General features: G+C 38.4%; 1 protein-coding gene across 1 annotated transcript in view; it reads right to left on the bottom strand.

Moving 5' to 3' along the window:
- The window catches only part of mtnr1aa (melatonin receptor 1A a), a 189,762-nt gene extending 164,450 nt beyond the window's left edge, over positions 1–25,312 (bottom strand). Inside the window, exon 1 of the mRNA XM_061912977.1 lies at positions 24,776–25,312. Within this exon, the coding sequence (XP_061768961.1) occupies positions 24,776–24,968 (193 nt within the window). The 5' untranslated portion in view covers positions 24,969–25,312. The remainder of the gene's footprint in view (positions 1–24,775) is intronic.
- Between the last annotated feature and the right edge of the window lie 1,150 nt (positions 25,313–26,462).

Genomic DNA, 26,462 nt, shown 5'->3' with positions numbered 1-26,462 from the left:
CACAGCATTTCTCGTAGATTAATACATGACTCACATAATGTTTTGTCTGGAGTGACTGTGCATTCTACTGAGCTGGCAAATTTGAGACATTTGACACTATTTTTAATTTTTATTGCCAATCTTATGCTAACAACCGGCCCAGTTCCAAAACATATTCACTCCCGTGCACACGCTATTGTCTTCGCGCTTCCCCAGAGTCACAACACTTCCTTATTCTCCGCCAATCTCTTTCAGGCACGGACAATGTGTTCGCAATTATGGGAATAATGAACATTAAAATTAACACCACAAAAACATAAAACATTACCACTTGCAAATTGTTACAGTATGAATGGAAATATGTAGCTTGTTATTTGCGCACCTTTGACTATTGATCAGGGCTGCACAATTCATCGATATCGAATCGACATCAAGGTCTTAATTAGTGTGATTAGTAAACACAAGAGGCTGAGGTTTAGTTTTAGCGTCACTAAAACACTATTAGTGAAGCATAAGAAACATGCATCTAAGTGTGTCTATATTTTTTAGTTATTTAAAAAACACAATAACTTGGTCAAAAATTTGAGTGTGTGTAAGTACTTTTTGAACACAATACTGCGAAAACAATGAAAACCTTGATATTTTTAGTCAGGATACCCATGATAAGACATTTCCATATTGTTACATCCCAACCAACAATACATTTTTACCAGAAATACAACAATTTCCAGGGCAGCACGGTGAAAGAGGGGTTAGTTTGTCTGCCTCACAATACGAAGGTCCTGAGTAGTCCAGAGTTCTATCCCGGGCTGGGGATCTTTCTGTGTGGAGTTTGCATGTTCTCCCCGTGACCTTGTGAGTTCCCTCTGGTTACAAATCTCAATCGCCTTAAAATAAACGATCCTAAATTTGTGTTTAGTACAGTAGCATCGCTAACCCGATAAGGGACTCCTCCCAGTAGCTCCGCCCACTCGGCAGATGACTTTATGAATTTCTTTAAAAAGAAAATTTAACTCATTAGAAAGGAGATTAAAGACGATGCGTCCCGGCTACAACTGGGTTATATCAACACTGATACGACTGTATATACGCCGGATACTGCCCTCCAAAATAATTGCCCACATATGCGGTCCTCTCCAAGGTTTCTCATAGCCATCATTGTCACCGTCACCGACATCCCACTGGGGTGAATTTTTCCTAGCCCTTATGTGGGCTCTGTACCGAGGATGTCGTTGTAGTTTTTGCAGCCCTTTGAGACACTTGTGATTTAGGGCTATATAAATAAACATTGATTGATTTATTGATTGATCGATTGATTGATTGATTGATTGATTGATTGATTGATTGATTGATTGATTGATTGATTGATAATCCAGCTTCCTCCCATCGCCAAAGACATGCACCTGGGGATTCCTCCCACCGCCAAAGACATGCACCTGGGGATAGGTTGATAGGCAACACTAAATTGGCCCTAGTGTGTGAATGTGAATGTGAATGTTGTCTGTCTATCTGTGTTGGCCCTGCGATGAGGTGGCGACTTGTCCAGGGTGTACCCCGCCTTCCGCCCGAATGCAGCTGAGATAGGCTTCAGCACCCCCACAAACAAGAACAGGACAAGCGGTAGAAAATGGATGGATGGATGGATGCAACAATTTGATGTGAAGACGATACAACACAAAAGAAACACCTAGAGCCTGGGTGACAAACTCTGGCCCTCGCGCCAAATTTGGCCAGCCGTGTAATTTCATTTGGCCCTTGAGGCAATATCAAATTAACATTAGAGCTGGCCAGCCGGTATTATACAGCGCATTCACGGCTAATACTCATACTTGCTAACCCTCCTGATTTTCCCGGGAGACTCCCAAAGTTCAGTGCCCCTCCTGAAAATATTCCGGGGCAACCATTCTCCCGAATTCCTCCCGATTTCCGCCCGGACAAAAATATTGGGGGAGTAAAGGCACTGCCTTCAGCGTTCTCTAAAACCTGTTGTCACATCTGCTATTCCTCCGTACAAACAGCGTGCCGGCCTAGTCCCATAATATTTGCGGCTTTTACACACACACAACCGAATGCAAGGCATACTTGATCAACAGCCATACAGGTCACACTGAAGGTGGCCGTATAAACAACTTTAACACTGTTACAAATACGCGCCACACTGTGAACCCACACCAAACAAGAATGACAAACACATTTCGGGAGAACCTCCGCACTGTACCACAACAAATACCCAGAAACCCTTGCAGCACTAACTCTTGCGGGATGCTACAATATACACCCCCGCTACCACCAACCCCCCCCCACCTCAACCCCGCCGCCGATTTTTATTAAAAAAAAATTTGATATGTCATTGATATTGTTTAATTATTATTATTATTATTATTTGAAACTTGATTTTTTATGTCTCTATGAAGTTATATAAGCCTTGCTTGTTCAATATTCAATGCAGAACTTGTTTAGGTCCCTATTAAAAGGTTAATTTGTTCAACCTTGGCCCGCGGCTTTGTTCAGTTTTAAATTTCGGCCCACTCTGTATTTGGGTTTGACACCCCTGACCTAGCGAATGTGAGCCACCATTCCCAAATTGTGACGTCAGCCCGCCCTGCCAAAGTGCTTCCACGCCAATCGACCAGTCTGCAAATTAGCATACAATTTGACAGTAGCAAACAGACAAATGTTCCAGCCGCAAATTAGGCACGCACACGTCTCGGTCTTGAATTGTAAAACGGCCCCTCGGAGACACGGAGTCGAGGGACCGCGACCCTACCAAGCACAATTATTTAATCACAATGGTCAGAACTTTTTCTTTTGGGCCATTTCTTGATTGGATATAAGAGTTAACCGCATGCTTCATTGAACTCTCGCTGTGGCTGCTGCTGCTGCATTATGGCCTCCTTGCATGTAATTAGCTGTAATTAATGGCACTACTTCAAAGAGGGCTGGTCCCTAAATGTACCTCTTGTCGCCCCTCTCGCCGCACACTTTGTTCTAAAGACTCCCGGCGCACTTCCATGCCAACGTTCTAGTTCTGGACAGTTTGGTAGGGGATCGGTGCACATGGGAATTTTAATAGAATTTTGTGACAGTTATTGTCAGCTGCCAACTTGCACACACAAACAGACACACAGCTGTCAGTGCAAGCCCCGATGACACATCACAGCTTCACAAATGTAACTAGTCGACTAAATAGAACTCCTAACATCACACATAATGTTAGAATAATTTTTTTCTAAGTTATCACATAAACTTTGTGTTACTGTGAGTGCCCGGTAAGAAGCAAAAGCTGTCTTTGAAACCTACCAAGAGTAAGGCTTGTAAAACTCCACTGTGTAGGGGGGAAGTAACATGAAGGGGTTTCTGTTTTCTTTCATGTATTGTAATCAACAGAAAGATATTGTTTTAACCCAAGGATTACAAAGCGGAGAGAGGGCAGGATCTGGCCAAGTTATAGACCAGTGGTCCCCAACCACCGGGACGCAGAAGAATTTTTTATTAATTTTTATTTTTTTTAAAATAATAATAATAATATCCCACTGGGTCATCATTGTCACAGATGTCCCACTGGGTGTGAGTTTTCCTTGCCCTTATGTGGGCCTACCGAGGATGTCGTAGTGGTTTGTGCAGCCCTTTGAGACACTAGTGATTTAGGGCTATATAAGTAAACATTGATTGATTGATTGATTGATTGATAATAATTTTATTTATTTTTGATTTTTTTATTAAATCAACATAAAAAACACAATATACACTTACAATTAGTACACCAACCACCAAGCCGCATAATTTTTTTTTATTCATTTTTATTAAAAAAATATATATATATTTTTTAAATGTATTTTATTTTTATTAAATCAACATAAAAAAACACAATATACACTTACAATTAGTGCACCAACCACAAAAACGTCCCTTTTTCATGACAAAGAAAAAAAAAAAAAAAAAAAAAAGGATTCTTCCCCATTCTCACAACATCCCCCAACCCCCAGGCCGCGGGACAAATTATTAAGCGTTGACCGGTCCGCGGATACAAAAAGGTTGGGGACCACTGTTATAAACGACCTCTTTTTCAACCTCCTTTTTCAACTGTTTTACGAACCTCTTTTTGAACTCTTTTACGAACCTCTTTTTTAACTCTAAAATGACCCTTTCTGTGAACTGTGTACGACCTTTTCTTATGAACTGTTGTAATCAAAGGCGATGGCTGTGTACGCCCTCGTCCTTTAGAAGCAGCTGTTGTCATGTGGTCAGAGAAAGTCCAAATAAAAGCAGGAGGCTATAATCTTTTGGCAGAGCGTAATGACACTGTACAAGGGTACAGATGTCCAAGCGTCTCTCCTCAAATTGAGCCAAATTGAATTTTTGTCTCTGTTTAATTCCTTGCTTCTTGTCTTGTTTAATAGATGTCATCAGTGTTTGAACCTGACAAGTAATATCAGGGTGGCGACCCTAAATAAGTGAAACTAAGCTGCATGTACTTATTACAAGCCAGGAAGAAAACACTGTTGTAGCGTGCATACACGCACTACATCGCCATGACGACACAAATACTTCCTGTAGAGCTGCAACGTTTTAAAAAGTCATACATTTTATTTTTTGAAACCGATACCGATAATTTCCGATAATACTGTTGTGATCCGGCTTCCGGATCACACATCTCTAGCATGTTTATGTCCTTTTTGTATTGTCCTATGTTTTGATCATGTTTTGGACTCTACCAATCCCGTTTGTTAGCGCACTTCCTTGTTTTGTATTGTCACCATGGCAACCTAATTACGCCTCCTGCACGGACTCACTACGCACACCTGTTTTGAAATATTTGTGTTGTATTTAAGACCACCTGCTACCTTAGTTCCTCCTGGCTGTTTAATTTGCTCACATGCAACAAGTAACGTCAGGTATGTTTTTCTCGCTAGCTCATTAGCTAAGCCACTTTGTTGTCATCTTTAGCTCACATGCTAATCATCTTTGTTTTCATTTTTTGCTGGGACTCTACTGTAACGCCGGTTCGGCATCGTGGTACCGGGTTCGATTCCCTCGAGGATGCGTCAAACAAAGAACACAACAAAGGTAAGATCTAACAAATGTATTAACAAAAAGTGAGCTCTGAACAAAAACACTGGAGCTAATAAAAAGGGAAACAAAAAACGCTAGCGTGAAAGCTAGGAAATATAAAGAACTAAGATTTGGCACGATGGCACAAAAAATTAAAACAAAGATGATTAGCATGTGAGTTAAAGATGACAACAAAGTGGCTTAGCTAATGAGCTAGCTAGAAAAACATACCTTTGTTGTGTTCTTTCGTTTGACGCATCCTCGAGGGAATCGAACCCGGTACCACGATGCCGAACCGGCGTTACAAATACATTTTAAAGCATTTATCGGACATTAATATCGGCAGTCCGATATTTTCGGATATCTTTAGCCTAAATATATATTAAATATTTTATCGAACGCATTTTATATTGACATCAATTATGTGTTTATTGCGATATATATTTAGATCTTATCATCGGACCAGCCCTAGAAGAAAGGAACAATAACAAATGCTATTTAAGCATTAGGCACCAATGCACCCATATCATAAGATTAAACATACAATCTATTATATTAATCAAATCCATCCATCCATCCATTTTCTACCGCTTGTCCCTTTCGGGTTTGCGAGGGATGCTGGAGCCTATCTCAGCTGCACATGGGCGTTAAGAATTATAAAACATTTTACATTAAAAATATACTTGGTTTATTTTGCACTTTTTCTGTGCTTGCCTTTAAATTGACAAGTTTCATGGTTATTTAAACATTTTGTAACAGCCTAATGAGCAGCAATGTCACAGTATAAATACATATATATGAACAATTTAGTCATACTTGTTGCTACTAAGCACATGCCTAAAATTGAAATTAAAAGTTGATGGCTAAATTACAGCCATTGAATATGTGTGCGCTTTATAATCAGACCAGTCGGATAATCGTTCAGATAGTCGATGACTAAACGATAGGGGTGTAACGGTACACAAAAATTTCGGTTCGGTACGTACCTCGGTTTAGAGGTTACGGTTCGGTTCATTTTCGGTACAGTAAGAAAACAAACAAATATAATTTTTTGGGTTATTTATGTACCAAATTTGTAAACAATGGCTTTATCCTTTTAACATTGGAACACTATAATAATTCTGCCCACGTTAATCCACATTAAACTGACTCAAGTTGTTTCTTTGATTAAATAAAATGACAAAACCTTTCTTCTACATATAGAAAGTGCAACATTAAACAGTTTCAAGTCAACTCATCATGCTTGATTTATTACAGCCTTTGGGAAGCCTGTAGTTGACTTTTATTATGTAAATGTTATATTTTTGTCAACATGTGATAGCAGGGACCCTGCCATTCAAAACTAGGCTACTAAATTACATATGATTAATGTAACTATAGCTGAAAAATAGTACAATAGCAATAGGAGAGACTATTAATCACTAAAATCTATGGAGTTCATGTTAGTTCATGTGAAATAACAGACAGACAGGGCTTTGCTGCCCCTAACACATGCACACACACACAGCAAAATGAGCTAACGTAACACTAAAAGCTAATTAGACTTCACATCACCTCAAGCCAGAACTGTGAGCTAGCTGAACTGCAGTTTAAGTTTCTGAAATGTCAACGGGCTCATAGTGATGTTTGTAATAGTTGTGACTGGAAAGTGTTTTTTATAATTTGGGGAGTGTACGATGTCCGCTGCTAAACACATGTCTGCTCGACAATGAAGCATTTACAACATGCGTTCTGAATACGCACTGCTGAATGGCTGTTACATTGCTCTGAATACGCACTGCTGATTGGCTTTGTATGTAACCAATCAGATGGTTGTGTGGGCGGGACAATGCTGGGTGCTCACTGCTCAGACAGAGGCAGAAAGCAGAGCAGCTTGTTAAGACTTTAGCATACAAACTCGTTCGATACACCCTCGTACCGAACCAAAATCCCCGTACCGAAATGGTTCAATATAAAAACACGTACCGTTACACCCCTACTAAACGACTATCAAAAAAGTCGTTAATCGATACCCTAACATTCTGGATGGACACGGCTTTTTCAAATTCTACGTGTAATCTTTTTCATGGATTTCACTGATACTCACAAGTTTTCACACAGCCAAAAAAGCGCCATGGCAAAGTCTGTCTCATTAGTAATAAGCCGGCCTTCATTCATAAATATGTGCACCTCATTTATGAGGGGCGGGCGTGTCCGTAGGCTGAATGAGCGAACTGGAATAAGACGAACGTGCGAAAGAAACATAAGAGGGCCAAAAAGAAAAGGAGAGCATCGCCAATGATGAAGATGCTAATGAAGATGCTAATAACGTTGCATAAACAGATACCGTCAGCAAAAATGACCCTGATCAAAGGCCTCGAAATGAGGTCAGCCATGATGTCATATCACCGCCCGCCAGCCTGTTCACCCTCGCTCATGAACACATTATAATGGGACTGTCCGTTAATGTACCTTGCCTTACAAACTCTGCATAGTAAGTAACTGTATGCATCAACTTCCTGATTATTAAGGATGGGTACCAAATTCTGTACCTTAATAGCTAATGACTTAAAATCCAACGGTGCCATGTAACGGTACCTGGGTTGTGCGTGACGTTGCGGCCGGTTGCAGACTCAGCCGGCAATCACTCCCGCACCACCGAGAGCGGACTCAGCCAAACTGACTTTCGGACACTAATTTACTCAAAAAGTGCTTCACTTTTCCAAAAGTGAAGCGCTAATCAGTAGCATGTCAATAGCTTTGCCATTGACATGCTACTGATTAGCATTAGCGATTTTACGTGGCGATTTAAACACCTTCAAATTTGTTAATGAAAACTACTAACTAATATGCACGTTACAATCAAACAGCTGGTGTGTGGTAAGTACGATACTTGCAGTATTAACACTTTTGAGGGTGCAACAATAACAAAAACACTAACTATACTGCCGTCTGATATTTTGGACTTGCAACTGTAATTGCAATTTACTTTCATACTTGCAAATGACACTCAGAAATGTGATAATGAAACAACTGGATCGACAGCAGTTATCATATCCAACTCATTTTTAAATGCTGCAATAGAAAATTGAGATTTTATTAATAAAAACAATATTCCTTAACACACACAAACGTAAATATAATTGGTACCGTTGAGTATCAGCATCAATTCCTAAGTCGCGGGCATTGACACCGTACTGGTTTAAATTTAAATGGTACTCATCGCTACCTGCATGGGACACCTCATAGGAACATGGTCTGCCAGAGTATAAGACAATGTGGCAGGAGGGATTAGTGTTTACCAACTCAGTGATTTTGTCTCTATTTAGCAAGTATTCACACCCCTACAGATACTGGAGGTGGGGGAAATAATCGATTCTTAGATGCATCGCAATTCGGACATGGACGATTATACAATCAATTAGTAAACATCAATAATCGATACATTTTATTGTAAATACTGTAATGAAGACAGTTCTAAAATGTGGCTGACTGCAGTGAGCCACCACGCCGAGAGATCCGACCAGCTCCTTTATGTGTAGGACACTTATGTTCCAGTTGTGCACACATTTCCATTAATTTAATCAATGTAATGGGAATTCATTTAATTGTTTCTTATAACAAAAGCACTGTTTTTAAAAGTTGCAAGCAATCAACGCTAATTAAGTGAAAAGAAAATAAATTTAAAACTGCATTGATGTACATAAGTTAAAGATGCATCAATAATCAATTTTTAATCGAATCGTGGCTTTTGAATGGTTATGTTTCCCAAATGTTCCCTGCTCTAACAGATACTCTTTCATAAAAGAAAAGTTTTCCTGAATTTTTGAAGACTCTGACATGAAAGCATGCATCGCTCTGCTCAAAAATCAGTGGGGACTAATGTGGGCCCTCCCCATCCAAAAGCACTCACAGGCACACTCTGTCTTGGTTGTGACGTAGAAAGAAGAACATTAATTTGTATTCCTAATCATATTTGTTCTGCTTGTCCTTGTGTTTACTCGTTTGTTTTCTCTCCCACTGCGTCAATTTCGAATATATACACATACGTGATGGTGAATTACACAGAGACGTACCCAAACAGACTACAATCCTGCACATTTAAATACAGCTTGATACAACATTGATTATACACACATGTCCTTTAAAACTGACTTTTAAACAACATTGCAAAATAGTTGTATTTCTCAATATCTTCAATGTGGGATCCACATTGAAGATATGATCAAAAAGATCGTCACAACCTGATATCGGATAACAGTCGTCAAAAAGCATGATGTTTCAACGTTGTATTTGTGTTAGAATAATTGTTTCTAAATTATCACAAAAAAACAAGAAGACACTGGGACTTCCAAGCAGACAGATGGCAGGATCTGCCCAACTTCCAGAAGAACTATTTTTTAAGTATTTTACGAACTCTCTTTGAACTATTTTATGGAACTCTCGTTGAACTATTTTATGGGACTCTCTTTGAACTATTTTATGGGACTCTCTTTGAACTATTTTATGGAACTCTTTTTGAACAATTTCATGGGATTCTCTTTGAACTATTTTATGGGACTCTCTTTGAACTATTTTATGGAACTCTTTTTGAACTATTTGACGAACTCTCCGAACTGTTCGGTAACCGAAGGAAACGCTGTTTACGACCCACTTCCCTAAGGAAGCAGCTGTGGGAACAGGGGAGAGAAAGTCAAATAAAGAAGGAGTACAATCTGGGGGCAGAGCGTGGTGCAGGACTGTACAGAGAGTACAATGGCAGTTGATTCCTTGCCTTTTGTCTTGTTTAATGGTCTAATCAACTTCAGAAGCCAACATTGATTTAACGTTGTCAAAAAGCATGTTGTTTCAACATTGTATTTGTGTTGTAGAATATTAGTTAGGAAATTACCAAAATTCAATGGTCAAATCAACGTCACAACCCAACATTGATTAAACGTCATCAAAAAGCATGTTGTTTCAACGTTGCATTTGTGTTCTGAATATTGGTTGGGAAATGACCAAAAATCAACGGTCAAATCAACGCCACAACCTGACGTTGAATCAACATTGTCAAAAAGCATGTTCTTTCAACATTGTATTTGTGTTGTAGAATATTGGTTGGGAAACGACCAACATTCAATGGTCAAATCCACATCAGAACCCAACATTGATTCAACGTTGTCAAAAAACATGTTGTTTCCATGTTGTATTTGTGTTGTACAATATTGGTGGAAAATGGTCAAAATTCAATGATCAAATCAACCTTAGAACCCAACATTGATTAAACGGCGTCAAAAAGTATGTTGTTCAACGTTGCATTTGGGTTGAAGAATATTGGTTGGGAAATGACCAACATTCAATGGTTGAATCAACGTCACAACCCAACATTGATTTTACGTCGTCAAAAAGCATGTTGTTTCAACGTTGTATTTGTGTTGTAGAATATTGGTTGGGAAATAGTCAAATCAACGTCAGAACCCAACATTGATTTAACATTGTCAAAAAGCATGTTGTTTCAACGTTGTATTTGTGTTGTAGAATATTGGTTGGGAAATAGTCAAATCAACGTCAGAACCCAACATTGATTTAACATTGTCAAAAAGAATATTGTTTCAACGTTGTATTTGTGTTGTAGAATATTGGTTCGGAAATGGTTAAAATTCAGTGATCAGATCAACCTCAGAACCCAACATTGATTAAACGTTGTCAAAAAGTATGTTGTTTCAACGTTGCATTTGTGTTGTAGATTATTGGTTGGGAAACGACCAACATTCAACGGTCAAATCAACATCAGAACCCAACATTGAATTAACGTAGTCAAAAAACATGTTGTTTCATTGTTGTATTTGTGTTGTACAATATTGGTGGAAAATGGTCAAAATTCAATGATCAAATCAACCTCAGAACCCAACATTGAATAAACGTCGTTAAAAATTATGTTGTTCAACGTTGCATTTGGGTTGAAGAATATTGGTTGGGAAATGACCAACATTCAATGGTTGAATCACCGTCACAACCCAACATTGATTTTACGTCGTCAAAAAGCATGTTGTTTCAACGTTGTATTTGTGCTGTAGAATATTGGTTGGGAAATACTCAAATCAACGTCAGAACCCAACATTGATTTAACATTGTCAAAAAGAATATTGTTTCAACGTTGTATTTGTGTTGTAGAATATTGGTTCGGAAATGGTCAAAATTCAGTGATCAGATCAACCTCAGAACCCAACATTGATTAAACGTCGTCAAAAAGTATGCTGTTTCAACGTTGCATTTGTGTTGTAGAATATTGGTTGGGAAACGACCAACATTCAACGGTCAAATCAACATCAAAACCCAACATTGAATTAACGTAGTCAAAAAACATGTTGTTTCATTGTTGTATTTGTGTTGTACAATATTGGTGGAAAATGGTCAAAATTCAAGGATCAAATCAACCTCAGAACCCAACATTGATTAGACGTTGTCAAAAAGCATGTAGTTTCAATGTTGTATTTGTGTTGTAGAATATTGGTTGGGAAATAGTCAAATCAACGTCAGAACCCAACATTGATTTAACGTCGTCAAAAAGCATGTTGTTTCAACGTTGTATTTGTGTTGTAGAATATTGGTTCGGAAATGGTCAAAATCCAATGATCAGTTCAACCTCAGAACCCAACATTGATTAAACGTCGTCAAAAAGTATGTTGTTTCAACGTTGCATTTGTGTTGTAGAATATTGTTTGGGAAATGAACAACATTCAATGGTTGAATCAACGTCACAACCCAACATTGATTTTACGTCGTCAAAAAGCATGTTGTTTCAACGTTGTATTTGTGTTGTAGAATATTGGTTGGGAAATAGTCAAATCAACGTCAGAACCCAACATTGATTTAACATTGTCAAAAAGAATATTGTTTCAACGTTGTATTTGTGTTGTAGAATATTGGTTGGGAAATAGTCAAATCAACGTCAGAACCCAACATTGATTTAACATTGTCAAAAAGAATATTGTTTCAACATTGTATTTGTGTTGTAGAATATTGGTTCGGAAATGGTCAAAATTCAGTGATCAGATCAACCTCAGAACCCAACATTGATTAAACGTCGTCAAAAAGTATGTTGTTTCAACGTTGCATTTGTGTTGTAGAATATTGGTTGGGAAACAACCAACATTTGACGGTCAAATCAACATCAGAACCCAACATTGAATTAACGTAGTCAAAAAACATGTTGTTTCAATGTTGTATTTGTGTTGTACAATATTGGAGGAAAATGGTCAAAATTCAATGATCAAATCAACCTCAGAACCCAACATTGATTAAACGACGTCAAAAAGCATGTTGTTTCAACGTTGTATTTGTGTTGTAGAATATTGGTTGGAAAATAGTGAAATCAACGTCAGAACCCAACATTGATTTAACGTCGTCAAAAAGCATGTTGTTTCAACGTTGTATTTGTGTTGTAGAATATTGGTTCGGAAATGGTCAAAATCCAATGATCAGATCAACGTCAGAACCCAACATTGATTAAACAGTCAAAAAGTATGTTGTTTCAACGTTATGTTTGAGTTGCTCAACGTCAGGACCTCCTTTTAACAATTTCCCAACTTTGTTTTAATGTCTTGTGCCTGCCGGCCAAATAACTGTGGCCAAACATATTTATTCCCATCAAGAGTTTGCCAATTTACGTGAAAAACTGTACCTGGACCTGTACACTGTTTTCATTCTCGGTCCAACGGCTGATGAAACAATCCCCGCACGATAACTCAGCGTTTTTCAGACTTACTGATGGGAAGACACCATTGAGCTAATCTAAAAAGGACGACACATGAAGAAAGAGCCTCCATCATTAGATTAGACCCCAGAGCTCGGAGTAGCATCGATAACGGGGGTTAAAAAAAAACGGCATGGGAAGCATTTATGCCGGGAAGCGGCGGCGGTGGTGGCGGGCTTTCCCCCTTTGGCTTCCGACTGTCAATAATTGCTTCAGTTGTTGCTCTTCCCTCGCCTCTCCTCTGAGCGCGCTCACTCGCTTTGGGTCACTGAAATTACATCCGCATGAGAAAGTAGGCTGTGGCCGGTCCATGTGAGCCTCGCTGCCATAATGACAACACATACAGTATACTCTCTTATCAACAAAAACAGCCAACAAGGCTACGTTGGTCGCCAAGTGAAGAATCAGTGCATCCAAAAACAGGCAACCGGAGGGTGAATTCACCCAAAACAATGACGAAAATTACTTTTAAAAGACAAAGGCTTTGTAGTTTTAAATAATCTAATAAATCAGACCTGGGCAAATTAAGGCTCGGTCGGGGGCCACATGCGGCCGGTTAAGCTTTTCCCAAATAATCTTTTTAGATCTTTAAGATGGAAAGTGTAGCTGCCATTATGATGTGTGAATGTGTGTGTGAATGGGTAATTGTGGAAGTAGTGTCAAAGCGCTTTGAGTACCTTGAAGGTAGAAAAGCGCTATACAAGTACAACCCATCTATCATTTATTTATCATTTATGTGCACTCATGTTTTATAATGATCGTAAGTCTTGAACTATACTAAGTATTTCAATGGTTGAAATCTGCGCTTTTGCATGATATACAGTGGGGCAAAAACGTATTTAGTCAGCCACCGATTGTGCAAGTTCTCCCACTTAAAATGATGTCAGAAGTCTGTAATTTTCATCATAGGTACACTTCAACTGTGAGAGACAAAATCTGAAAAAAAAATCCAGGAATTCACATTGTAGGAATTTTAAAGAATTTATTTGTAAATTATGGTGGCAAATAAGTATTTGGCCAACCATTCAAAGCTCTCACTGATGCAAGGAGGTTTTGGCTCAAAGTCTCACGATACATGGCCCCATTCATTCTTTCCTTAACACAGATCAATCGTCATGTCCCCTTAGCAGAAAAGCAGCCCCAAAGCATGATGTTTCCACCCCCATGCTTCACAGTAGGTGTGGTGTTCTTGGGATGCAACTCAGTATTCTTCTTCCTCCAAACACGACGAGTTGAGTTTATACCAAAAAGTTCTATTTTGGTTTCATCTGACCACATGACATTCTCCCAATCCTCTGCTGTATCATCCATGTATCCATTTTGGTATAAACTCAACTCGTCGTGTTTGGAGGAAGAAGAATACTGAGTTGCATCCCAAGAACACCACACCTACTGTGAAGCATGGAGGTGGAAACATCACGCTTTGGGGCTGTTTTTCTGCTAAGGGGACAAGACGATTGATCCGTGTTAAGGAAAGAATGAATGGGGCCATGTATCGTGAGAATTTGAGCCAAAACCTCCTTCCATCAGTGAGAGCTTTGAATGGTTGACCAAATACTGATTTGCCACCATCATTTCCAAATAAATTCTTTAAAATTCTTACAATGTGAATTCCTGGATTTTTTATCACATTCTATCTCTCACAGTTGAAGTGTACCTATGATGAAAATTACAGACCTCTGTCATCATTTTAAGTAGGAGAACTTGCACAATCGGTGGCTGAGTAAATACTTTTTGGCCCCACTGTACTTGTTACTATGGTAATTTAAATAGTTTCTATGGTAATCTAATTAATTACTTTGGTCATCTAAGTCACAGCAGCTCAGACGAGGCACCAAGCAGTGTGGGTGGGGAGTGTTTTCACATAGGGTTTCCAGAGCCTGAAATGCGGGTGTCAGGGACAGACGCAGAAGGAGATTTTTACAATATATTCATTTATATCAGATTTTTGGGGGGGGGGGGGTGGGGGGGGTTACCATTTGCGTTTATATTTCGCTGTTTGTTGCATTTTTGTTGTGTTTCGCCTTATTGTAAAATATGTGGATGGAGAGGGGGAGTGACGTTCATATGTTGTCAATATTCAGTGTTTTATCCTTTATAGTTAATATTGTAAATCCCACATTCTTTATTTTCATGTACCGTATTTTTTGGACTATAAGTCGCAGTTTTTTTCATAGTTTGGCCAGGGGTGCAACTTCTACTCAGGAGCGACTTATGTGTGAAATTATTACACATTACCGTAAAATATCAAATAATATTATTTAGCTCATTCACGTAAGAGACTAGACGTATAAGATTTCATGGGATTTGGCCATTAGGAGTGACAGATTGTTTGGTAAACATATAGCATGTTCTATATGTTATAGTTATTTGAATGGCTCTTACCATAATATGTTACGTTAACATACCAGGCACCTTCTCAGTTGGTTATTTATGCGTCATATAACGTACACTTATTCAGCCTGTTGTTCACTATTCTTTATTTATTTTGAATTGCCTTTCAAATATCTACTCTTGGTGTTGGATTTTATCAAATAAATTTCCCCCAAAAAATGCGACTTATACTCCAGTGTGACTTATATATGTTTTTTTCCTTCTTTATTATGTATTTTCAGCATGTGCGACTTGGGGGCGGCATGGCGTAGTGGGTAGAGCGGCTATGCCAGAAACCTGAGGGTTGCAGGTTCGCTTCCCACCTATTGACATCCAAATCGCTGCCGTTGTGTCCTTGGGCAGGACACTTCACCCTTGCCCCCGGTGCCACTCACACTGGTGAATGAATGATGAATGAATGATTGGTGGTGGCTGGAGGGGCCGTAGGCGCAAACTGGCAGCCAGGCTTCCGTCTGTCTACCCCAGGGCAGTTGTGGCTACAGATGTAGCTTACCACCCCAAGGTGTGAATGAATGATGGGTTCCACTTCTCTGTGAGCGCTTTGAGTATCTAACAATAGAAAAGCGCGATATAAATCTAATCCATTATTATTATTAATATACTCCGGAGCGACTTATATTCCGGAAAATATGGTATATCAGATTTTTGGTGTGGGTTTTTTTTCCATTTGCGTTCATATTTCGTTTGTTGCATTTTTGTTGTGTTTCGCCTGATTGTAAAATTTGTGGATGGAGAGGGGGGGTGACGTTCATATGTTGTCAATATTCAGTGTTTTATCCTTCATAGTTAATATTGTAAATCCCACATTCTTTATTTTCATGTACGTTCAGGGTGTCTCGTTCAGTAAAAAAATGTAAAATTGCATTCTGTTTTTTAAGGTGGTCTGTCATAACGTTTTTAGCATTTGATCTTACATTATTATGAGGTTTTGTATTAGTGTTCCTAAAAATAGATATACCGGCCCTCAGAGACATTTTTTTCTCTAAATTTGGTCCCCCGAGTCAAAATGATTGCCCAGGCCCGTACTAAATTGATGTATTTCCAAACAAAACATGCAGACAAGTACGAGACAAAATTGACAAAAACTTGCCCGAAATCACAGGAAGTGTTCACTACAACAGAGGACAACAAAAGAACAAATAAAACAAAACCAGCCTAATTGGAGCGTGAAAAAGCTGCCCTGTTTTACAAAGTGAGCTTCGATTAATTGCCCAACCAGCACGTTTTTCCCGCAAAATCATCGCAATTATCACACAAACCTGACCAAATTCAACAAAAATCTTTACGGTAGAAGGATCAACCTGGGCACTTTAAAACAAAAGAGCAAACAATAAAGTGACAAATATAAACTTATTATATAATTACACCACAAATGTGACGAATTCAACGCAAATTGAAACACTTGTGAATAAAAAATAGCAGTGTCTTTAAGAATCGGATGATGATGAAAAAACATGTTTCAGTCAAACTGTGGAACGCCAAATAATCACTTATTTGGATATCAAAACACAGTGTTACTGTTCAAACTGTGTTTAATGTTTGCAGTGGCCAAAAATATTGAATATACGTGTTGAATTAAACCTCTGCCTAGTTTTTATATAATATTCAGGCCTACTATACTACAGTATTTTAATGTCGGTCATTATGGTGGTACTTGGAGAGCCAAGTGTTTTCTGAGGTGGTACTTAAGTGAAAAGAAATTTGGGTTAGGGTGTCCGCTCTGAGATCGGTAGGTCGTGAGTTCAAACACCGGCCGAGTCATACCAAAGACTACAAAAAATGGGACCAATTGCCTCCCTGCTTGGCACTCAACATCAAGGGTTGGAATTGGGGGTTAATTCACCAAATGATGACAGGCCGTGGCCACTGCTGCTATTCACTGCTCCCCTCACCTCCCAGGGAGTTGATCATGGGGATGGGTCAAATGTACAGGATAATTTCACCGCACCCAGTGTTTGTGTGACAAATATTGGTACTTTAAAGGCCTACTGAAATGAGATTTTCTTATTTAAACGGGGATAGCAGGTCCATTCTATGTGTCATACTTGATCATTTCGCGATATTGCCATATTTTTGCTGAAAGGACTTAGTAGAGAACATCCACGATAAAGTTCGCAACTTTCGGTGTTAAGAGAAAAGCCTTGCCTCTACCGGAAGTCGCAGACGATGACGTCACATGCGTGGGGGCTCCTCACATATTCACATTATTTTGAATGGGAGCCTCCAACAAAAAGTGCTATTCGGACCGAGAAAACGACAATTTCCCCATTTATTTGAGCGAGGATGAAAGATTCGTGTTTGAGGATATTGATAGTAACGGACTAGAAAAAAAAAAAAAAGATTAAAAAAAAAAAGTTAAAAAAAAAAAAACGCGATTGCATTGGGACGGATTCCGATGTTTTTAGAGACATTTACTAGGATAATTCTGGGAAATGCCTTATCTTTCTATTGTGTTGCTAGTGTTTTAGTGAGTTAAATAGTACCTGATAGTCGGAAGGGTGTGTCCACGGGTGTCTCAGGGGAGTCGACGGCAGCTGTGGACGGCACAAGCTCAGCTGATACCCGGTAAGAGCTGACTTTTTAACCACAATTTTCTCACTGAAACCTGCCGGTTGACATTTGGTAGGGATCCATGTTGGCTTGACCGCGCTCTGATCCATAGGAAAGTTTCACCTCCAGGAAATTTAAACAAGGAATCACCGTGTGTTTGTGTGGCTAAAGGCTAAAGCTTCCCAACTCCATCTTTCTACTGTGACTTCTCCAATATTAATTGAACAAATTGAAAAAGATTCAGCAACGCAGATCTCCAAAATACTGTGTAATTATGCCGTTAAAGCAGACGACTTTTAGCTGTGTGTGTGTGCAGCGCTCAATTTTCCTTAAAACCTGTGACGTCTTGCGTACACGTCATCATTACACTACGTTTTCAAGACGAAACTCCAAGGAAATTAAAAATTGTAATTTAGTAAACTAAAAAGGCCGTATTGGCATGTGTTGCAATGTTAATATTTCATCATTGATATATAAACTATCAGACCGCGTGGTGGGTAGTAGTGGGTTTCAGTAGGCCTTTACAGTAACTTTAAACACAATTTGAACAGTAACACTGTGTTTGAAGGGTTTTCCTTAGCAACAAAGAGGCACCACCCAAACTAAGGTCTTAACAAGATCTCCAGCCACACGTGCGCATTTAAAAAACTATCTCTGTCCCCAAGCAAACATACACTGAGTTTCATACCCATGCCAAAATTCTGGGGGCGCTGTAGCCTAGCACTTAAGACCATTTTAGCCAATCAGAAACATCCAAAATGTCGTTTCCGGAGGCGGCATATAGCAAAAATAGCGGTTCACAGCAAGAAAGAACTATATATGTGGACTGACAGAGAAGCATCATTTTGGAGTTTAAAGTTAACAAAACTCAACAAAGTGTTGACTGGGAAACTTGCCAGTCCAAGTATGGTGACCATCTTACCCTACTTTGGAACGGTACAGACTTGGAGGGACATCTGAGGAATTTTCTCATCGGAAAGAGGACATCACAAAAACTATCAACACTAAACTGAAAGCGATTCGTGGAAAGTACAGACCAGCAGTCGACGCAGGTACAGTTGTTTTGCTGTACTTCCAACTATGCCAGCAGATCTGGGGTGGTTCTCTATCAACTACATCCATTCAGTTTGGAATAGAAATATCAGATATTGACACAAGCTCTCGCAGGAGTTGGGATTCTCCATTCATCCTTGACTGCTTGGTCACAGACAAAGATATGTCGAATGATTTACAAAAGCAGGAAGATTCCAATGGGAGCAATCCACTATCTTCTGTGGTGAAAGATACTTCAGGTATGTGGGTGCTAACTTCATTGCTAGGAATATTACTTCAAAACATTTTTATATGAACTGCAATGCAATTACAAATGCTCTCAGATGACCACTTTCAACAATGTGGAATCATATTTTGCCCGTTTGTTTGAATATGATCGTTGTCTGACAACAGCGTGACAAAAACACTTGCTTTGGAATCAGAAGTCAAGATGGCAAGCATATATTAAGCTGTTCAGCTGTTTTAGATCTATTCAAATAGGGTTGGATTAAAAAATGCTTTGAGTAGTTTCTTGTAATAAAGAGAGTTAAGTAAAACTGCAGATGCATTAAATGTTTTTTTTTGTTTCTGTCAAAATTAAAACAAATACTTTATTGACACACATCGTGTCCCAACGATGTTGGGCGCCATTTGACATCTTGTAAACAAAATGTTTCCATCCATCCATCCATTTCTACCGCTTATTCCCTTTCGGGGTCGCGGGGGGCGCTGGCGCCTATCTCAGCTACAATCGGGCGAAAGGCGGGGTACACCCTGGACAAGTCGCCACCTCATCGCAGGGCCAACACAGATAGACAGACAACATTCACACTCACATTCACACACTAGGGCCAATTTAGTGTTGCCAATCAACCTATCCCCAGGTGCATGTCTTTGGAAGTGGGAGGAAGCCGGAGTACCCGGAGGGAACCCACGCATTCACGGGGAGGACATGCAAACTCCACACAGAAAGATCCCAAGCCTGGATTTGAACCCAGGACTGCAGGACCTTCGTATTGTGAGGCAGACGCACTAACCCCTCTGCCACCGTGAAGCCCACAAAATGTTTGGTTTATCCCAAATAACGTATTCATGATTATTGAATGTAATTTTGTAAAAATCCTTATAAAAATTATGTATTTTTTTTTCCACTAGGCAAAACTCAACAGCCACAAGCACGACAGACTAAATCGAAAACTTCCAATGGAGACAATGTTGCTGAATGTAGTAGAAGAAGATGTCCTGATAAAGAAGAAACTTCTGAACATGATGGAGACATCAGAGAAGCGATCGTCGGACAATTTCGACAAACTAACATCAAATTACTAAGTCAAAATATTGACTTACTAATAAGGACATAGTATCTCAGGTAACTAGGACCGTTTTGTGTTTTGTTTATACTTTACGGAAAAGATATCGAGATATATAATGTATATATCGCCATTCTGCAAATAGAGCAGAAAACAACCCCAAATTTTGGGCTTATTTATTTCTCTAATATTTGTATTTATTATAAGATATTGTAATTCGGTTAACCAAATAACCCCTGGAGAGTCACCTTAACTAACACATTTTCCGGGGGAAACACTGGTTTGAATATTTAATTAAGTTTGAGAATCACTGACCGAAACATGTCTTTTCATCATCATCCGATTCTTAAAGAGACTGCGACTTTTTATCCACTAATGTTGCAATTTGGGTTGAATTTGGTCACATTTGTGTTCTAAAATTAGCATTTTTAAGTTCATATTCATCACTGTATTATTTGCTTGAATTTGTCCTGAAGTTGTTACTGATGAAAGCAAGTATTATAGACAAGTAGAAATGTACCACTTGCCTATAATACTTGCCTAACTTGTCCTGATTCTGGAATTAAAAACATTCAGGTGCAGTTTAGAAAGACAGAGTTGAAAAATCACAAATTCTGCATAGTAAATCAGGAGTTTTATTTCCGTTGATAATTGTTTAGTAGCCTTGAATGTATAGCCATAATATCTGTAAACAAACTTGACCAAATTCAAAACAACACCATTGAGTTAATCACACACAACATAACCATATATACACATTTTAAATAATTTAGAACAGGGGTCACCAACGCAGTACCCGCGGGCACCACGTCGCCCGTAAGGACCAGATGAGTAGACTGCTGGCCTGTTCTAAAAATAGCTCAAATAGCAGCACTTACCAGTGAGCTGCCTCTATTTTTAAACTTTTATTTATTTACTAGCAAGCTGGTCTCGCTTTGCTCAAAATTTTTAATTCTAAGAGAGACAAAACTAAAATAGAATTTGAAAATACAAGAAAATATTTTAAAGACTTGGTCTTCACTTGTTTGAATAAATTCTTTTTTTTTTTTAAACTTTGCTTCTTATAACTTTCAGAAAGAAAATTTTAGAGAAAAAATACAATTAACCTTAAAAATGATTTTAGGATTTTTTTAACTCACATACCTTTTCACCTTTTAAATTCCTTCCCTTTCTTTCCTGACAATTGAAATAAATGTTCAAGTAAATTTATTTTTTTATTGTAAAGAATAATAAATACATTTTTAATTTAATTCTTCATTTTAGCTTCTGTTTTTTCGACAAATAATATTTGTGAAATATTTCTTCAAACTTATTATGATTAAAATTCCCCCCCAAAAATATTCTGGCAAATCTACAAAATTTTAGAATCAAATTTAAATCTTATTTCAAAGTCTTTTGAATTTCTTTTAAAATTTTTGTTCTGGAAAATCTACAAGAAATAATGATTTGTCTTTGTTAGAAATATAGCTTGGTCCAATTTGCTATATATTCGAACAAATTGCAGGTTGGATTTCAACCTATTTAAAACGTGTCTGCTAAATTAAAAAAATCATCTTAATCAGGAAAAATTACTATAAATTCTTTTTTTTTTTTTTTTTACAAAAAGATTCGAATTAGCTAGTTTTTTTCTCCTTTTTTTCGGTTGAATTTTGAATTTTGAGTCAAAATTGAAGATAAACTATGTTTCAAAATTTAATTTTCATTTGTTCCTGTTTTCTCCTCTTTTAAACCGTTCAATTAAGTGTTTTTTTCATCATTTATTCTCTACAAAAAACCTTCCATAAAAGGAAAAAAAAAAGTACAACGGAATGACAGAAATACCCATTTTTTTATACATATATATTTATTTATTAAAGGTAAATTGAGCAAATTGGCTATTTCTGGCAATTTATTTAAGTGTGTATCAAACTGGTAGCCCTTCGCATTAATCAGTACCCAAGAAGTATCTCTTGGTTTCAAAAAGGTTGGTGACCCCTGATATAGAACAAATAAAACGGTGCTAAGCTTGTTTCCGCCATTTTGTTTGTTAAACAATTTAGCGTCAACTTGCTAAATTTTCCATCAAACACATCTCGCCAAGACTATAACTTCACTAAATTCAACCTTACATCGCAAAAAAACGTCAACAAAGAAATTTAAATTTCTTAACTACAAAAGTGAACCACTGTATTTCCTTGAATTGCCGCAGGGCATATAGTATGCGCCTGCCTTGAATTACTGCCGGGTCAAACTCGCTTTGCAAAATAATTAGCGCATGCTTATATTAGCGCCTGGTCAAACTCGTGACATCCCGAGTGACACTTCCCCTGTCATCATTTTCAAAATGGAGGAGGCTGATTTCAATACGGGTAAGTTGAAATCGCATAAAGGGAAGAAGATTAAGAGTTATTTAGTAGGATTTAAGGTCCAAGCTTACATCACACTCAAATTTTTACTACATGCCTTTGGTAAGTGCCGGAGTGAGAAGAGGTTTTAAAATAATTAGCGCATGCTTACTTTTACTGCATGCCTTTGGTAAGTGCAGGAGTGAGAAGAGGTTTTAAACTATTTAGCGCCCCGGCGGCAATTCAAGGAAATACGGTATATACGTTTTAAATAATATAGAACAAATGAAACAGTGCTAAGCTTGTTTCCGCCATTTTGTTTGTTAAACAATCTAGCGTCGACTTGCTAAATTTACCATCAAACACATCTAGAAAAGACTATAACTTCACTAAATTCAACCCTAGATCGCAAAAAAACGTCGACAAAGAAATTTAAATTTCTTAACTACAAAAGTGAACTATCGTATTTCCTTAAATTGCTGCAGGACATATAGTATGCGCCTGCCTTGAATTACTGCCGGGTCAAACTCGCTTCGCAAAATAATTAGCGCATGCTTATATTAACGCCTGGTCAAACTCGTGACATCCCGAGTGACACTTCCCCTGTCATCATTTTCAAAATGGAGAAGGCTGATTTCAATACGGGTAATTTGAAATCGCATAAAGGGAAGAAGATTAAGAGCTATTTAGTAGGATTTAAGGTCCAAGCTTACATCACACTCAAACTTATCTTACATGCCTTTGGTAAGTGCCGGAGTGAGAAGAGGTTTTAAAATAATTAGCGCATGCTTACTTTTACTGCATGCCTTTGGTAAGTGCAGGAGTGAGAAGAGGTTTTAAACTATTTAGCGCCCCGGCGGCAATTCAAGGAAATACGGTATATACGTTTTAAATAATATAGAACAAATAAAACAGTGCTAAGCTTGTTTCCGCCATTTTGTTTGTTAAACAATCTAGCGTCGACTTGCTAAATTTACCATCAAACACATCTAGAAAAGACTATAACTTCACTAAATTCAACCCTAGATCGCAAAAAAACGTCGACAAAGAAATTTAAATTTCTTAACTACAAAAGTGAACTATCGTATTTCCTTAAATTGCTGCAGGACATATAGTATGCGCCTGCCTTGAATTACTGCCGGGTCAAACTCGCTTCGCAAAATAATTAGCGCATGCTTATATTAACGCCTGGTCAAACTCGTGACATCCCGAGTGACACTTCCCCTGTCATCATTTTCAAAATGGAGAAGGCTGATTTCAATACGGGTAATTTGAAATCGCATAAAGGGAAGAAGATTAAGAGCTATTTAGTAGGATTTAAGGTCCAAGCTTACATCACACTCAAACTTATCTTACATGCCTTTGGTAAGTGCCGGAGTGAGAAGAGGTTTTAAAATAATTAGCGCATGCTTACTTTTACTGCATGCCTTTGGTAAGTGCAGGAGTGAGAAGAGGTTTTAAACTATTTAGCGCCCGGCGGCAATTCAAGGAAATACGGTATATATGTTTTAAATAATATAGAACAAATAAAACGGTGCTAAGCTTGTTTCCGTCATTTTGTTTGTTAAACAATCTAGCGTCAACTTGCCACATTTACCATCAAACACATCTAGAAAAGACTATAACTTCACTAAATTCAACCCTACATCGCAAAAAAACGTCGACAAAGAAATTTAAATTTCTTAACTACAAAAGTGAACTATCGTATTTCCTTAAATTGCTGAAGGACATATAGTATGCGCCTGTCTTGAATTACTGCCGGGTCAAACTCGCTTCGCAAAATAATTAGCGCATGCTTAGTATTACCGCCTGGTCAAACTCGTGACATCCCGAGTGACACTTCCCCTGTCATCATTTTCAAAATGGAAGAGCCTGATTTCAATACGGGTAATTTGAAATCGCATAAAGGGAAGATGATTAAGAGCTATTTAGTAGGATTTAAGGTCCAAGCTTACATCACACTCAAATTTTTACTACATGCCTTTGGTAAGTGCCGGAGTGAGAAGAGGTTTTAAAATAATTAGCGCATGCTTACTTTTACTGCATGCCTTTGGTAAGTGCAATAGTGAGAAGAGGTTTTAAACTATTTAGCGCCCTGGCGACAATTCAAGGAAACACGGTGTATATGTTTTAAATAATATAGAACAAATAAAACGGTGCTAAGCTTGTTTCCGCCATTTTGGTTGTTAAACAATTTAGAGTCAACTTGCTACATTTTCCATCAAACACATCTCGCCAAGACTATAACTTCACTGAATTCAACCCTACATCACGAAAAAACGTCGACAAAGAAAGTAATCAATTTCTTAGGTACAAAAGTGAAGTAATTTATTTTGGTCAAACGTCGTAATTTAAGTTAAGTGATTTTGCCGCCGTTTAATTGCGCGCGCAGCTCTTGTCCAGCTTATGGCACCCACCTGCGTTGCGGAGCTTCTTGTTGCGGTAGACGGAGAAGATGACCAGAAGGTTTCCCAGGATGTCCACCACGATGGTGAAGATGAGGAAGCAGCCCAAAGTTGTGGTGACCCACGGCGGGCGGCTCAGCGAGGCGGCGTCTGTGTCGTCGGGTTCCGGCGCGGTGCTGTTCAGCTCAGACCCATTTGTGACCATTGTACAGGAATGGCACCGCGCGCCCGCCCAACTTTTCTCCTCGAAGTGTGGCCGGGCACGGTGCGCTATGGGCGGGATCCCGAGAGTGCCGGGGGTCGGTAGCCTGGCGCGGCTCCCCTCCTCATCCTCCAGTTTCTTTGGGTGCGTAGACTTTTTCTTCTCGGCAGCACCATCACCCCTCCTTCTCCTCCTCCTCCGTCACTCTCTCTTCCCCACGCTGCGTGTCTCTCTTCCACGGCGTCCAGGCATGTTGTTGTTGTGTGAGAACTTCCAAGCTGTGGCAGCGGGCGGTGACGCGCTTTCAAGCCGGGAGCACGCTGCTCACTTTGGGGGAGGGACGAACACTGACACCCGGAGGTCGAATGGAGGAAGTGCAAGTCTTTTTTTTTTTCCACTTTCATTGCACTTTATCCATTCATTCCTTCGTGTTCATTCATGCGAATTTATGTTAGTCAGCCATTCATCTTTTCATGGCACCATCATTCAATTTGTTGGTCTTTCATGAAAATGCTGGCAGCCATTAAACAAAAAAAGTCATGTCTCACTGTGTCCTACATTAGGAAACACAATATATTTTTATTCTTTTTCTTTTTAACACTTGTTTAACCATTTGAAAGCATAATGCAGATCACCAAAGTCTGAATTATAAAATGTTGTTGTTTTTTCTATCGGAAATCATGTTAATTGGAATAGTCTGTTCCAGGGTCAAACGATAAAAAAGGTTATTGAGGAGATTTCAGGACCATTAATGTATATTAGTAACCTATCATTTCAAACAGGTACATTTCCAAACAAAATGAAAATAGCTAAAGTTGCACCAATTTATAAGACTGGGGAGAAACACCAATTTACAAATTATAGACCTGTTTCTTTACTTCCACAATTTTCTAAAATCATTGAAAAACTGTTCAATAACAGATTAGAGAGTGTCATAAATAAAAATAGAATACTCGTAGAGAACCAACATGGATACAGAGCTAATGTTTCAACTTCAATGGCTTTAATTAAAATTACAGAAGAAATTACCAATGCAATAGATCAGTGGTTCTCAACCTTTTTTCAGTGATGTACCCCCTGTGAACATTTTTTTAAATTCAAGTACCCCCTAATCAGAGCAAAGCATTTTTGGTTGGAAAAAAAACAAGAGATAAAGAAGTAAAATACAGCATTATGTCATCAGTTTCTGATTTATGAAATTGTATAACAGTGCAAAAATATTGCTCATTTATAGTGGTCTTTCTTGAACTATTTGGAAAGAAAGACATAAAAACAACTAAAAACTTTTTGAAAAATAAACAAGTGATTCAAGTATGAAGAAAGACTTCTACACATAGAAGTAATCATCAACTTAAAGTGCCCTCTTTGGGGATTGTAATAGAGATCCATCTGGATTCATGAACTTAATTCTAAACATTTTTTCACAAAAAAAGAAATATTTAACATCAATATTTATGGAACATGTTCACAAAAAATCTAGCCCTTAACACTGAATAT

The sequence above is a fragment of the Nerophis ophidion genome, linkage group LG01, assembly GCF_033978795.1.
Source record: "Nerophis ophidion isolate RoL-2023_Sa linkage group LG01, RoL_Noph_v1.0, whole genome shotgun sequence".
Taxonomy (NCBI): Eukaryota; Metazoa; Chordata; class Actinopteri; order Syngnathiformes; family Syngnathidae; genus Nerophis; species Nerophis ophidion.
Note: the sequence above shows the minus strand (reverse complement) of the source record. Positions and strands in the feature narration are given on the sequence as shown.